General features: G+C 44.5%; 1 protein-coding gene across 2 annotated transcripts in view; it reads left to right on the forward strand.

Annotated features, from left to right (window-relative positions):
* Positions 1-11925, forward strand: part of CTNNB1 (catenin beta 1) — a 41354-nt gene extending 29429 nt beyond the window's left edge. Inside the window, exons 5-16 of one of the 2 annotated variants that reach the window (XM_047874602.1) lie at positions 78-316; positions 405-606; positions 1921-2065; positions 5146-5249; positions 5328-5666; positions 5932-6090; positions 7561-7680; positions 8262-8412; positions 8498-8619; positions 9541-9601; positions 10635-10855; positions 11161-11925. In XM_047874602.1, the coding sequence (XP_047730558.1) occupies positions 78-316; positions 405-606; positions 1921-2065; positions 5146-5249; positions 5328-5666; positions 5932-6090; positions 7561-7680; positions 8262-8412; positions 8498-8619; positions 9541-9601; positions 10635-10843 (1851 nt within the window). In that variant the 3' untranslated portion in view covers positions 10844-10855; positions 11161-11925. The remainder of the gene's footprint in view (positions 1-77; positions 317-404; positions 607-1920; positions 2066-5145; positions 5250-5327; positions 5667-5931; positions 6091-7560; positions 7681-8261; positions 8413-8497; positions 8620-9540; positions 9602-10634; positions 10856-11160) is intronic. The other variant, XM_047874603.1, reaches the window with a different exon arrangement.
* Positions 11926-14068: the final 2143 nt, after the last annotated feature.

Below are 14068 nucleotides of genomic sequence, written 5' to 3' on the forward strand. Positions count from 1 at the left end.
CAGGAAGGAGCCTCAAAATAGCCATCCAGTATCAGTATTGAAAACCAATGATGTCTCTTAATTCCCGTACGTTATAGGTGGTGGTTAATAAGGCTGCAGTTATGGTCCATCAGCTTTCGAAAAAGGAAGCTTCCAGACACGCCATCATGCGTTCTCCTCAGATGGTGTCTGCCATCGTACGCACCATGCAGAATACGAACGACGTGGAGACAGCTCGCTGTACTGCTGGCACCTTGCACAATCTTTCTCATCATCGTGAGGGCTTGCTGGCCATCTTTAAGTCTGGGGGCATTCCTGCCCTGGTGAAGATGCTTGGGTAAGAAAACATGGTCAGAAGGCTCACAGCTAAGAAGGAGAAGAGTGCCATCACTGCATTTCTGATGTGGCTTTTTTCTTCTTCCCAGGTCACCAGTGGATTCTGTATTATTTTATGCCATTACAACTCTCCACAACCTTTTATTGCATCAAGAAGGAGCTAAAATGGCAGTGCGTTTAGCTGGTGGGCTGCAGAAAATGGTTGCCTTGCTCAACAAAACAAATGTTAAATTCTTGGCTATTACGACAGACTGCCTTCAGATTTTAGCTTACGGCAACCAAGAAAGCAAGGTAAAAGAATTTTTCTGAATGTGGTTGTCATGGAGCATTGGGAACCCCAATGTCATGTCCTTCTGTGGACTCTAGCAAATTCTTTGTATGCCTCACCCTTTGTGTGTATCCTTAAAAAAAGTTGGACATCTCTTTTTCTATAAACGTTTGTATGTATCAAGCTAGGTGTTGGGGATATAGTGGGCAAACTCCTCAGAACTTCCATTCTTAGGTGGGAGATAAGCACTGAAATGATATAATTACTGTTTAACTCGTGAGTTTGGAGGAAGTAAAGGAGCAATGAGAGCATATAAGTGAACCAAACCCTGTTTTGAAAGTTCAGGGAGACCTGTTGGAGGAAGCGATAGGTTGCGTTCGGGTCTGAAGGGTGAGGAGAGATCGACTAGGTGAAGATTAGAGGAAATGGCACCTTTGAAAGCCCTACAGAGGGAGAAGAGTGATGAGTTTTGGAAATTCAAGAGATACAAAGAGTAAAGAAGGGGCACCCGAGTGGCTCAGTTGGTTAAGCGTCTGACTCTAGACTTCGTCTCAGGTCATGATCTCCTAGTTCGTGAGATTGAGCCCTGAGTTGGGCTCTGTGCTGACAGCGCAGGGCCTGCTTGGGATTCTCTCTCACTCTGCCCATCTCCCACTTGAATGTGCTCGCTCTCTTCTCTGTCCCTTAAAATAAATAAACTTAGAAACAATAGTAAAGAAGAGGAGAGGTTTGAGTTGAGATTATTGAGCTCAGCACGGCAGGTCCTGCAGGACCTTGTAGAATATGTTAAAAGAGTAATGACTAAATGCAGTCAGTTTTAGCAAGGTATGAGCTGATGAGATTTGTGTTTAGAAAATCAGGATAGTTTGGAGGTGGGAATATGGAGGGAAGTAAAGGGCAAGAAGGAATGATTATTTGATGATACCTCATTTTAAGGTGAAAACAGCCAAGAGCCAAAGGATTAGGAGTTTTAAGTGCCCATTCTGGTTCACATTTTTAACAACTCCGCTTTGATACAACAATAATATCTGGGCATTACTGTCGCACACCAGCGTGGTTTCTGTTGTTTTGTTTTGTTCTGATCAGTGTGGGAGGAAGAAAATTGGGGCAGAGTTGATCTATTCTTGGGAGTATTGGGATACCTGAATTTGAGTGGAATCCTGTAGAAGGAGGGGGTAAATGGGGCCCCAGTGTGGGAATCTGGATAATGGGGTCTGGGAATACATTTAGATGAGTGGCAAGCTGGCTGACATGCTTGTATAATAAAAATAGGTTGGTTGTTTTCTTGGGCATATGATGACAATTTTGTGATTCACAGTATATACGTGTCTTTCTAGCTGATCATTCTGGCTAGTGGTGGACCTCAAGCTTTAGTAAATATAATGAGGACCTACACTTACGAGAAACTACTGTGGACCACAAGCAGAGTACTGAAGGTGCTGTCTGTCTGCTCTAGTAATAAACCAGCTATTGTAGAAGCCGGTAAGTATTCTCAGTCTCGTGTGCAACATCTGGCAGTTCTAATTTGATTACTTGTTTTAGGAAAAGGGTAATACAACTTGACCTTAATGGGCTGAAACTAGACGGTTCTATTCAGTCTGCAGCCAAGACCGCATTTAAAGTGTATGTGTTGCTTAACACCTGCACTGGTGCTGTTTAAGCCTAGGCCAGTTTAGGCAGAGTTGTTATTACCCATCAAAAATGATGGCTAATACTTGGTAGTTTCTGTTGTGCGTGTTGGTAGCAAAGGAGAGGAATTGGTGGACCAGCCACAGCCTTTTGTTTTTTTATCATGAGGATACAGTTACTCTGCAACTACCCAGCATCAGTTCTTTCTGTAACACACTTAGCAGTATCTACCAGGACTCTCAAACCAAGTTTCATATCAAAACTGGAAGGGGAAAAATATGAAAGCATTTAATAGAAGAAAATACCTGGAATGAAGTGTAGGGTTAGTAACACCTCTTTTACTTGTTCAGAGTAGTTTTATTTGAGAATTTGTGGGAGAAAGGGGCATTATGGTTGCCCAGGATAGCTGGCTGGCACGGAGACAGACAGGTGTGGCTGGATTCATCTAGAATAAGGGGATGAAATTCTGGCCCAGCCGTTCCAGAAATATGAGTACTTGAGGAAAATGCAGAGTTTTGGACTTAATCAGAATCCTTGGAGTGGAATGACAAGGTCATCATTTTAAAAAGTTAGCCAGGTTATTCTGATGTTCACTTGTGTGTTCTGAAAACATTCAGCACCTATGTCTTAAGCACTGGAATAAGCACGTGGTATATACTGGATAACTAAGCAGATATGGTCCCTATGTTTATTCTTCCATTCTGTTGAGGGTGACAAAAATATGCAAAAAAATGGGGGCATTAACAGCTTAGAATGAGTATCAGAGAAGAAAGGAACAGTAGGTAGTGATCAGAATTAAAGGGGAGAGAGGAGCTTCTCTGAGAAAGGGATGTAAAATGAGATTGCAGGACGAGAAGGTACCTATTAGCCATATGAGAAGTGGGGATTAGATGTTTTCCGGGCAGAGAAAAGAACCCTATGCTATGTCATAGGGTCACACACTGAGGTGACCTAAAAAGAGATTGTTGAGTTCTAAGTGCTAAAGAGGAAGTGTAACTTGAATTTAATGAATAATGGATGAGTAGCCCAGGACCCAGGATGAGGTTGATGGGCTAGGCAAGGGCCATATATTGCAAGACATTTCTAGGCCCCTGTAACACGTGTGTTTATTCATGGTTTGTTTTTTTCCTAGCTTTAGAACCACAGATGTAGAATAGGTCAGTTTGCAGTGCTAGGTGGGATCCAAATTCTAAAGGGTTCCTTAAGGTTATGCTAAAGAATTTGGCCTTTGTCTTAGAGATAATGAGAAGTTATTAGTGGCTGTTAAGCAGTGGCATCGCATCACAGTGAGGTGTTTGGATTATTAATATTAACAATGTATGACAGTTTGACCAAAAGCAAGCAGATCAGGCCACCGAGCTGTGTTACAAACTTCTGTTTTGGTATGAAAAATAGAAAGGATGCCTGTTTTGAGGCTTCTGATAGCACCCATAAATGTAATAACTTGGGGGCTAAAGGGCAACCAGAAGTGATTTGTGGTGGGGAGAACATCCTAAATGGAGCTACCAGAATGAATTGGTTAATTTTTGGAACAAGGTAATTTAAGAAGCTGAGATAGAGTGACTGAAAGGCCAGTCAGGCCAGTCGGTAGCTGGATTATGTATGGCACAGAGATGCAGGGGGAGACGGGGCTAGAGATTTGGGAGTTGACCTCTCAGTGTAGGGGGGAAGAGGGGGCATGCCTTAAAGTCATCTGCGTGGACTCTTACCGAGACCTGCCGAATGAGCAGGTCTACGTGTTTTTGAAGCCTGCGGGGTATTCTGATGAGACATTTGGGGTCAAATCCACCCTGTTCGTGTGACTAGTAAAGGCAGGGAATGAAATCTGTGAAGGAGAGAAGGTAGAGGAGGGGGATCTAGGCATGGAGCAGATCTTGAGCATCAGCCGTGTGCAGGTCTCTGTTAGTAGCTGGAGCTGCTAGGAGGAAGCAGCCAGATAGGGATGATGCTTGTCTCCTAGGGGAGGTAGACTTAATTTTAAGAGAGACCCGAAAAGGGGCACCTGGCTGGCTGGCAGTAGAGCATGCGACTCTTGATCTCCAGGTCATGAGTTCAGGCCCCACACTGGGGGTGGAGCCTACCTAAAATGAAAAATAAAACAGACCTGAAGAGATGAACAGGGAGACGAGGGAAAGTACCTCACTACATTCGGAAGGGATTTCAGTAGGAGAGAGATGGGTGAAGTTAAGCCAGTGAGTGAGGAATTGAGCGTCCGTTTACTCTCCACCGCCAGTACTGCCACTGCCATTAGGGTCCTGAATGGCAGAAGGTTATGAACCGTTGGGTCACACGGTTTGGAGTCCGTCATTTTCATACGGTTCCTGGTAATAAACTGGAGTTCCAGTACCTTTTAGGATTGGTCCTCCTCCATATTTTTGCGCAGATGTCACCTTCACACTGAGGTGACCTAATTACCCTACTTGAAATTGTAGGGCACCCCCCCGCCGACACTTGTGGGGTTTTCTTCCTGCTAGCACTTGGCACCATCTGACACACTGTGTAGTTTCAGCTTATTAATTGTATATTTGTTTATTGTCTGCCTCCAGCTAGACCATGAATGAGCTCTATGAGAGAAGGGGCCATGCAATATTTTGCTCACTGGTACAGCTCCAGCTCAAAATGGTCTGATTTTATTCAGGTGGATATTTTTGAGATGATTGAATGGACGAAAGTAAAATTACGTAAGGAGGAGAGTGGAGATAGAGAAGGCTTTTTCCACATTGGGTATTTGACAGAAGTTGCCACTAGTTGAGGTGAATGGGAAAAGAAGGGGAAACTGAGCACCATCCTAGCAAATGAAAATAAATAAAGGACTTAGAGGGGCTAAGCTTTGGCAGTGAAGAGGGACACCCTCTAAGACTAGAAAAGACACTTAGTGCTGATAGGAATTGCCAGCTAATGGCCATTGCCTTAGATCTTTTTTCATATTCTAGGTGGAATGCAAGCTTTAGGGCTTCACCTGACAGATCCAAGTCAACGTCTCGTTCAGAACTGTCTTTGGACTCTTAGGAATCTATCAGATGCTGCGACTAAACAGGTAAATTTTGAATATGCCAGTGCCTTGGTGATAGAATTAAGATGAATATGTACTGAGCATTTGTTTTTATGTCCATAGGAAGGGATGGAAGGTCTTCTTGGGACCCTTGTTCAGCTTCTGGGCTCAGATGATATAAATGTGGTCACCTGTGCAGCTGGAATTCTTTCTAATCTCACTTGCAATAATTATAAGAATAAGATGATGGTCTGCCAAGTGGGTGGTATAGAGGCACTTGTGCGTACTGTCCTTCGTGCTGGTGACAGGGAGGACATCACCGAGCCTGCCATCTGTGCTCTTCGTCATCTGACCAGTCGACACCAGGAAGCAGAGATGGCCCAGAATGCTGTTCGTCTTCACTATGGACTACCGGTTGTGGTTAAACTCCTGCACCCACCATCCCATTGGCCTCTGATAAAGGTAAACTGTCTGTCACAAAAGTAGGTTGCAGAATTGGACATGAACCACCTCTAGCTATTGGATGGTTGTCTAGGCATGAGGGATTAACAAATACGAATCCTATTCCTTAGTAAATAGGAAGTGTGACTGGGGTGGGCTTCCGAAGTGTTTGTGAAGTCTGTGCTACTTTCAGGTGATCCCAATAGATTTAGTGTGGTGGGAATTTTAGGCTAGGAAAATGATTTTGTTGAGTTACATGCCCGCTCTTTATTCTTCTTATCTACAGGCCACCGTTGGATTGATTCGAAATCTTGCCCTTTGTCCAGCAAATCACGCACCTCTCCGTGAACAGGGTGCCATTCCACGACTAGTTCAGTTGCTGGTTCGTGCCCATCAAGATACCCAGCGCCGCACATCTATGGGTGGAACGCAGCAGCAGTTTGTGGTAGGTAAATCTTAGCAGTGACACCCTGCTATTTAAAAGGAATGCATAAATTCATGGGATCCTGAACTTCTTTGGTCATTGGTTCCCTTGATCTTCTAGCCTGAGGGGCTGTTTGCTAATGATTTAAATAAACTGTGACCTGTCCCTGGCTGCAGAGAAGATCAGGAATAATGTGGCCCCTAGTGCTGTTGCCTTTGACCTCTCCTTGCAACGTCAGTCTTACAAAGAGAGCAGGGTGTGGTGTACTGCTGTGGGGGTAGGTGCTTCTTGCAGTGTTTTCATTTAATGCATACAAAGGGTCACCTTCTTAGGAAGTAGCAGAACCATAGTTTGAATCCAAGTCCATCTGATTTCAGAGCCTCTTATTCCCCATTGTAACATGAGTTTTGCCTGTAAATATTTAACATACCTTTTACTGTCTCTTCCAGGGATGGTTTAAACTGTTTTCACAGACCTAAGAATACTAAGAAATTTCAAGAAGTAGTAGTAGCATTTACCCATAAGCTCAACCTAAAGCTTTCCATGTCAGGTTTGCAGTCTTTAAAAACTAGTTTTGTTACAAGTATCTGAAGACACTGTAGAATTTATTCCTCAGAATTTATTTTAAGATTCAAGCCTTCAAATAGCTTTCTCTTATTTAATTAGGTCACTTTAGAAAACAAGAGCCTACCAGCACAGATTTTGGGAATCTCTTACTGGTAGTTGTTATGTGTATGCACTCATTACTGGGCTTCGGCTTTCTCCATTCATTACTTTTGCTATTGGCCTGTCTCCATGAGGTGGCTTAAAAGGATGCAAAAGGTACCTTTTATTTTACATCTTTTCTCTAGGAAGAAAGGAGTATCTTGTGTTTTTATAAAAATCAAGTTGTTTATGAAAGCCGAATTCTAACCTTTTTTAAAACTCAGAAACAGGGAAACAGTACTTAACATTTTGCAAAGGCTAACTTCCTTCTTCTATAAGACTACCAGTCAGATAGTCCCAGAGGTGGTGAGGAGTGGATTTTCCACTTGACAGCTCAATAGAATTTTAGCAGTTGGTGATAAAACTTTGCTAGGTTTTCATGAAATACACATAGATATACAAAAATAGAGGGAGCATGTGGAAGAAAAGCATTTGTCAGTCTGCACATTACTTTCCCATCTTTGTGTATCTTCATGTATTCCTTGTACCTAAAGTTGGTGTCTTGACTGTCGGAGTACATCGAAGCTGTAATTCCTGTGTGTTGTATGTGTTTGCGGGGAGGGGTACAACTTGGAATTCGTGCCATCGGGAGCCCCCTCCCCCCCAGTGACGTTCAACTTCTTGGAATCCTCCTTCATTCCTAGACTAATGGCAAATTCTGGGGAACTTTGGGTGTATACTGTGAATAATCAGCTTCGGAAATGTGACTCAGAACAGAAAGCCTTTGAAGTTTATAAACTTTAGAGATGAGAATGCCCTATTTGTTAACCATGTTTCTTTTGGTAGGAGGGAGTCCGTATGGAAGAAATTGTTGAAGGGTGTACCGGAGCCCTTCATATCCTAGCTCGGGATGTTCACAACCGAATCGTAATCAGAGGACTAAATACCATTCCATTGTTTGTGCAGGTATGTTGGTTTTAAGTGAGGCAGTCTAGATTTTATGTGTCCATAAAATTTCAGAAAGTTAGGGACCAAGGTAGGGGCAGTTTTTCCTCTACTGTCTCCAGTTACAAAATGACAGCATGCTCCGTTCATGCCCCTTGCCCGAGCATGACAATTGGAATCTCAGTGTGTAGTGTCCTTTCGGTTGAGTGCATTTTATTTTGTTTTTCTTGGGTAGTAGGGGAAACACTGGGACTGGAGCCTGAAGAAGAGAGAGACTTCACACTCCACTTCAGGGGTGCTGAGGTTTGGAGGGAGGAGAGCCGGTCACAGTTGCCAGAGCACAGGCGTCCAGCTACCTCCTGGATCGCCCAGTCCAGGAGTTTGGAGAAGAGAGTTTGAGGCTGAAATTGCTCTAGAAAACCAGTGCTCCGCAGCATCAACCAGCCGCCTGAGGACAGGAAGTTAGAGAATAGGATTTAACACCAGAATCGCAAAGGCCATCTTCTCTCTGAATTGGGAATACTTGCGCCCCGGTGGGGTGGGGTGCCTGCCGTGTTTTTGCTTTAGATTTAATTCGGATTTGTTTGTGTTTTTCTCCCCAGCTGCTTTATTCTCCCATTGAAAATATCCAAAGAGTAGCCGCAGGGGTCCTCTGTGAACTTGCTCAGGACAAGGAGGCTGCGGAAGCCATTGAAGCGGAGGGAGCCACGGCTCCTCTGACAGAGCTCCTTCACTCCAGAAACGAAGGTGTGGGTAAGTCGAAACGGAACCAGAACCTTTAGCCGGTGCACACCAGAAAGCCCCAGCTTTTCCTCAGGGGCCTTTTTTCCTCTCCCAGCAACATACGCAGCTGCTGTTTTGTTCCGGATGTCTGAGGACAAGCCCCAGGACTACAAGAAGCGGCTTTCGGTGGAGCTGACCAGTTCTCTCTTCAGAACGGAGCCAATGGCTTGGAATGAGGTAGGCCGTGTGGACGCGTTTCTTCGGTAGCGTGTGGCTTCCCCTCCAAATACTTGTACACGTTTATTTGCCTTGATGTGTCCTTGGCTTGAATATTCGTTCTCTCCGCTGCCTCAGCAGCTGCTGAGGAAGAACCACAGCTTGAAACGGCCTGTTCAGAGCAAACAAGTCATACTGCTTATTGACATTAGGATTCGTGAGGGAGACGGATGAAAAAGTTATCCGGCTAAAGTATCTTTTTCAAAAGGGAATTTTTTCCTTTTAAGGAAAGAGGAACCCTCTTAAATACTGTAGTTGGAGGTTAATTTATTGATTCTCTTTCTGTGAATTTGTCTTCAGCGTTCGGCCTCATTACAGAGGTGTTCTTAAAACATTAGAACCACCCTGGAAGTTCATTCAGTGATGTTACATAGTTGTACAGTGGATTATAAGAATGGAAAGAGAGCCTATAGATTGTTAGGTTACAAAAAGAAAGAAAAGAGAAGAAAAAAGCAGATTGCCAAACAGTGAGTAATTTTTCAGTTGGGCTTTTAATGGGCAGTCTTAACGTGTTCCAACTTGAGCTCTGAACTTCCCCAAGCCTGTTCCTCTCATAGTCTCCTTCCGGCTGTTCAAGCTAAAAATCTTCTTTCATGTAGAATATTCTGTTTGTCAACAACTCCTGTTGGGGGTAGACACTTTGACGATTGTGTTTACGGTTATGTTTGCTTGAAAGAATAAATTAGTGACTATTTTTAATGCTGTGTGCAATGACAAAACATGCTGCTTTAGGTGTCGGTAATCTTTGAGGGTAGAGTTTCAAGTATTTCTGTGCGTTCTTTGTTACTTCTATAATGTGAAAATAAGTGTGTTCTCAAAATATTACTATACCTAAGTTCAGAATTTTCATTTTGCTTCCTTGCCTTGTACCTGTTTATCTAGACTGCTGATCTTGGACTTGATATTGGTGCCCAGGGAGAGCCCCTTGGATATCGTCAGGATGGTATGTGTCTCTTATTTCCGATTGACTCCAGGTCAAGTTAAGGTTCAAGTTAAGCTTTATCAGAAAAGCTGGTTTGCTCATCTGGGAAACCAGCGTTGGCAGGAAAGTAGTGGCAGCAGTTAAAGGCACTTCTGAAATTCCAGAGTCGGCAGCGGTATCTTTCTCAGAGCCTGAGGAATTTTGAGCCCCACAACGAGCAGACGACATTAACAAATAGCCTGTACTGCAGACGCCCAGTACTAGTGACACATATCACAGGTTGCCTTTGTACGTGCTTTTTTTTGTCAGAGCATCTGTACATCCATACAGCCCACCCAGGAAGCGAGAGTAGAGGGAACTGTGGCCCCAGGTTCAGATCTGGGGTGGGTCTACATCATTCTAGTGTGGGGGTTTTCCAGAAAACTCATTCAAATCTGGGTAATGGAGATGGAGTGTGGCAGACACCGCGAGTAAATACAGCTCTTGGCCTTGTATTTATTATCTCATTTGGCTTTTCCAAATTATTAGACCACTAAAGCTCATAGGCATCTTCTGTTGGCAGATCTGTAATGTCAGCCCTTAATGTAAAAGTTTCACTGGAAACAACAGCTTGAGTTTTCACAGTACTTCTGTTTCACTGGACTTTTCAACAGGTAGATTACATCCGCCAGACCTCCTGGCTTTTGCTTTCATCTCTTGCCTGTGACTTCTTGATACTGGGCGGTCACATGCGCAGTAGTAGACTGCTGGCTGTCCCCCTCAGGGGTTTTATGTCTCCGCCGAGGCAAACACAGAATGTTCCGTGGTAAGCTGATGGTGTGGTTAGAACTTGCTGGTCTGCCTCTGGTGGAAACAGACTTTATAGCCCTGTGGGTGGCCTGGCACTGAGTAATTACTTGGTTGAAGAAGCTGAAGAGGCTAGAAAGGCCTGCTTTCTGACCAGCTCGAGGACATCGAAGGCCCAGGCTTCAGTGTTAATGTCTGTCTCCTCTTTCTCTGTGTCCCTTGCCCCTTTTGTTGCCACCCCCCCCCCCCCCCCCCCCGACTCCTGTAGATCCCAGCTACCGTTCCTTTCACTCTGGTGGATATGGCCAGGATGCCTTGGGTATGGACCCCATGATGGAGCACGAGATGGGTGGCCACCACCCTGGTGCTGACTATCCAGTTGATGGGCTGCCAGATCTGGGGCACGCCCAGGACCTCATGGATGGGCTGCCTCCAGGCGACAGCAATCAGCTGGCCTGGTTTGATACTGACCTGTAAATCATCCTTTAGGTAAGACGTTAAAAAAAGCCAGTTTGGGTAAAATACTTTTACTCTGCCTACAGAACTTCAGAGAGACTTGGTTGGTAGGGTGGGAGTGGTTTAGGCCTATTTGTAAATCTGCCACAGAAACAGATACGTACTTTGAAAGGAGATGTCTTGGAACATTTGAATGTTCTCAGATTTCTGGTTGTTAAGTGGTCATGTGTGGAAGTTATTAACTTTAATGTTTTTTGCCACAGCTTTGCAACTTAATACTCAAATGAGTAACATTTGCTGTTTTAAACATTAATAGCAGCCTTTCTCTCTTTATACAGCTGTATTGTCTGAACTTGCATTGTGATTGGCCTGTAGAGTTGCTGAGAGGGCTCGAGGGGTGGGCTGGTATCTCAGAAAGTGCCTGACACACTAACCAAGCTGAGTTTCCTATGGGAACAATTGAAGTAAACTTTTTGTTCTGGTCCTTTTTGGTCGAGGAGTAACAATACAAATGGATTTTGGGAGTGACTCAAGAAGTGAAGAATGCACAAGAATGGATCACAAGATATGGAATTTATCAAACTCTAGCCTTGCTTGTTCAATTTTTTTTTTTTTAAATATCTGTAATGGTACTGACTTTGCTTGCTTTGAAGTAGCTCTTTAATTTTTTTTTGCAGTAACTGTTAGTTTTTTAAGTCTCTCGTAGTGTTAAGTTATAGTGAATACTGCTACAGCAATTTCTAATTTTTAAGAATTGAGTAATGGTGTAGAACACTAATTCATAATCACTCTAATTGTAATCTGAATAAAGTGTAACATTGTGTAGCCTTTTTGTATAAAATAGACAAATAGAAATGGTCCAATTAGTTTCCTTTTTAATATGCTTAAAATAAGCAGGTGGATCTATTTCATGTTTTTGATCAAAAACTTTATTTGGGATATGTATGGGTAGGGTAAATCAGTAAGAGGTGTTATTTGGAACCTTGTTTTGGACAGTTTACCATTTGCCTTTTATCCCAAAGTTGTTGTAACCTGCTGTGATACAATGCTTCAAGAGAAAATGCGGTTATAAAAATGGTTCAGAATTAAACTTTTAATTCATTCGACTGTGTCAGCCTTTTTTTCCTTGTCATTGGTTTGTGAGGATATTTATTAGCTTATTCAGCTTCATCCTGAGGAAAACACACATGGTGAAACAATTTTAAGTTTTAGTGAAATAGAGCGCCTTACCTCCGGATGGATCATGTGCCAGGTTCCTTTGGTCCTGGGTTAAACTGCACCAGAAACCTCCGTTCAGAGGCATGGGATGGAGTCTGGGCTACACAGAACAAAACTGAAAGCCAGATAAGCTAGGCTTCCCCCACTCCAATTACCATCAAATGGTTCCTGCCCATGAAGGTAATAATGAATTAACTACCTGGATTTGGATTTCAAGCACCTTCACGTAATTGTGACTCATGGGGAGAGGGGAATTCCTTCAACTCCACTTTGAACTGAAAAATGAAGGTGGTTTAAGTGTTGATGTTTATCTAAACATAATCGGAGAGACCAGAATGAGCCTTCTTTCACTTGTCTGCCAGGGAATCCTGTCATCCTGGCGGTAGGTCTGACAAGCTTAGTTCATCCTTCAGGGCGGAGTCTGTGGACCTGTAAAGACTTGTGTTTTGGTCTTTAAGAAGAGTGAAAGTGTTTTGTGCTTAGGGAGAGCTGTTTCTGAGTTACCGCGCGTTTTCATTTAAGATCATGGCTGTTAGATAAACATTTCACTTCCTCTTTGTTGAAGTTCTGTGTCTAAGTTCGCATTTAGACTGTGGTCTAAAATGCGATTGGGATTGGAGAGGAAATCCCATACCTGGTGAGGTGGTTGGTTTCAGGTTCCTTCCAGTCCGTGACAGAATCAGGCCAGTATTGCAAGCAGCTTAACATAAGGTACCACGGCAGGGGGGTCTCACTTACAGAAATTCTTGAAATTCTTAAAATCAGAAAACATCTTCAGAGCTTTGACATCATTATGGTTTTGAAGTTCTATTTAAAAAATGGAAAGTTAATCTAATTCAGCCAGGTGGTTCTGCAATGTATTTAGAAGTACAAAGGGCCAAAAAAAGCCAAGACACAGGTGAAGAGTGAGACGGAAGACTCGCTGTGTCCGCGGTCACGGCCTCAGTGTAAGGGTGGAGACAGGGATCGCGTGCTGGCACAGAGGCAGACAGAACACGGGACAAGTGTGATATGTAGACCACGAACCGTGCTTCAGAGGTAGCGCTGGAGGTCAGTGTGAAAAGGAGGGACTGATAGCCATTCGGAAGGATCGAAAATACAGGGGGGGAAATGCATGACCGACAAAATGCCAAGATTTTAGAGACGAGTAGGATCAGTATTGATGAGGTTTCTTTCGCCCTGCGCCATCGTGGCTTGGCAGAGCGCCGCGTGGCAGGCAGCCGTGTGTCCCGTGGTCGCCGTGTTCACACACGAGAACGGCCTCGCTGCAGCCTCACGGCAGTAGGTGTGCGTTGCCAGCACGATGGCGAGAAGTCCCGGATGCTGCGCGGCTTCATTGGCGGAATGAAAGGGCAGACTGTTCCGAGGAAGTCACGCGTGGATGGATGGTAAAGACAAGAGCAAGGAAGCGATTGGATTGCTGCAAAAATCAGAATAGCGGTTACCTGGGGGACAGGGATGCCTCAGACACGTGGTCCCATTGCGGGGACCGCCACTAAGCTGAAGAAGGAAGCTCTTCCACGTCGGAGATGTCCTAGATTCTCATCTGATTATCTGAGTTCTTGACAGTGAAAGATCTTACAATAAATATGCTCTTCAATTTTTGTTTCGATTTCTGTAATAAAAACGGAAGGTCTGAACTGTGCTGTTTGGTTCATAAAGTGGATCGCGCCCTGTTGCTGGCGGTTGTCCCCATGGGTGGGAATTGAACTGCCTTCCCTCTCCTGGAGGGGATCACGAGGGTGTTGGGGTGGAGCTGAGAAGCCACGTCTGGCTTTTCCTCCTCCATCGGTGGCCTGGCTGCGGGGAGTCCTCGCCCCTCCCTCCCGCCCCCAGCACCACCTGCGCAGCCAGGGGCCCGAAGTGGCATTTAAGGGACCAGTCCTCCTTCCAGGACTCGTCGGGACTCCACACCGCCCCGGTCCTCCTCCTGGGCCGTGGCTTCTTGCTTCTTGTCCCTGCACTTCCCCTCCTCAGCCCCCCGGAAGCCTGAGACTTTCGGGGCCTCCTAAACTTTGGTCCCCGGCC

Source organism: Prionailurus viverrinus, chromosome C2 (genome assembly GCF_022837055.1).
Source record: "Prionailurus viverrinus isolate Anna chromosome C2, UM_Priviv_1.0, whole genome shotgun sequence".
NCBI classification, from domain to species: domain Eukaryota; kingdom Metazoa; phylum Chordata; class Mammalia; order Carnivora; family Felidae; genus Prionailurus; species Prionailurus viverrinus.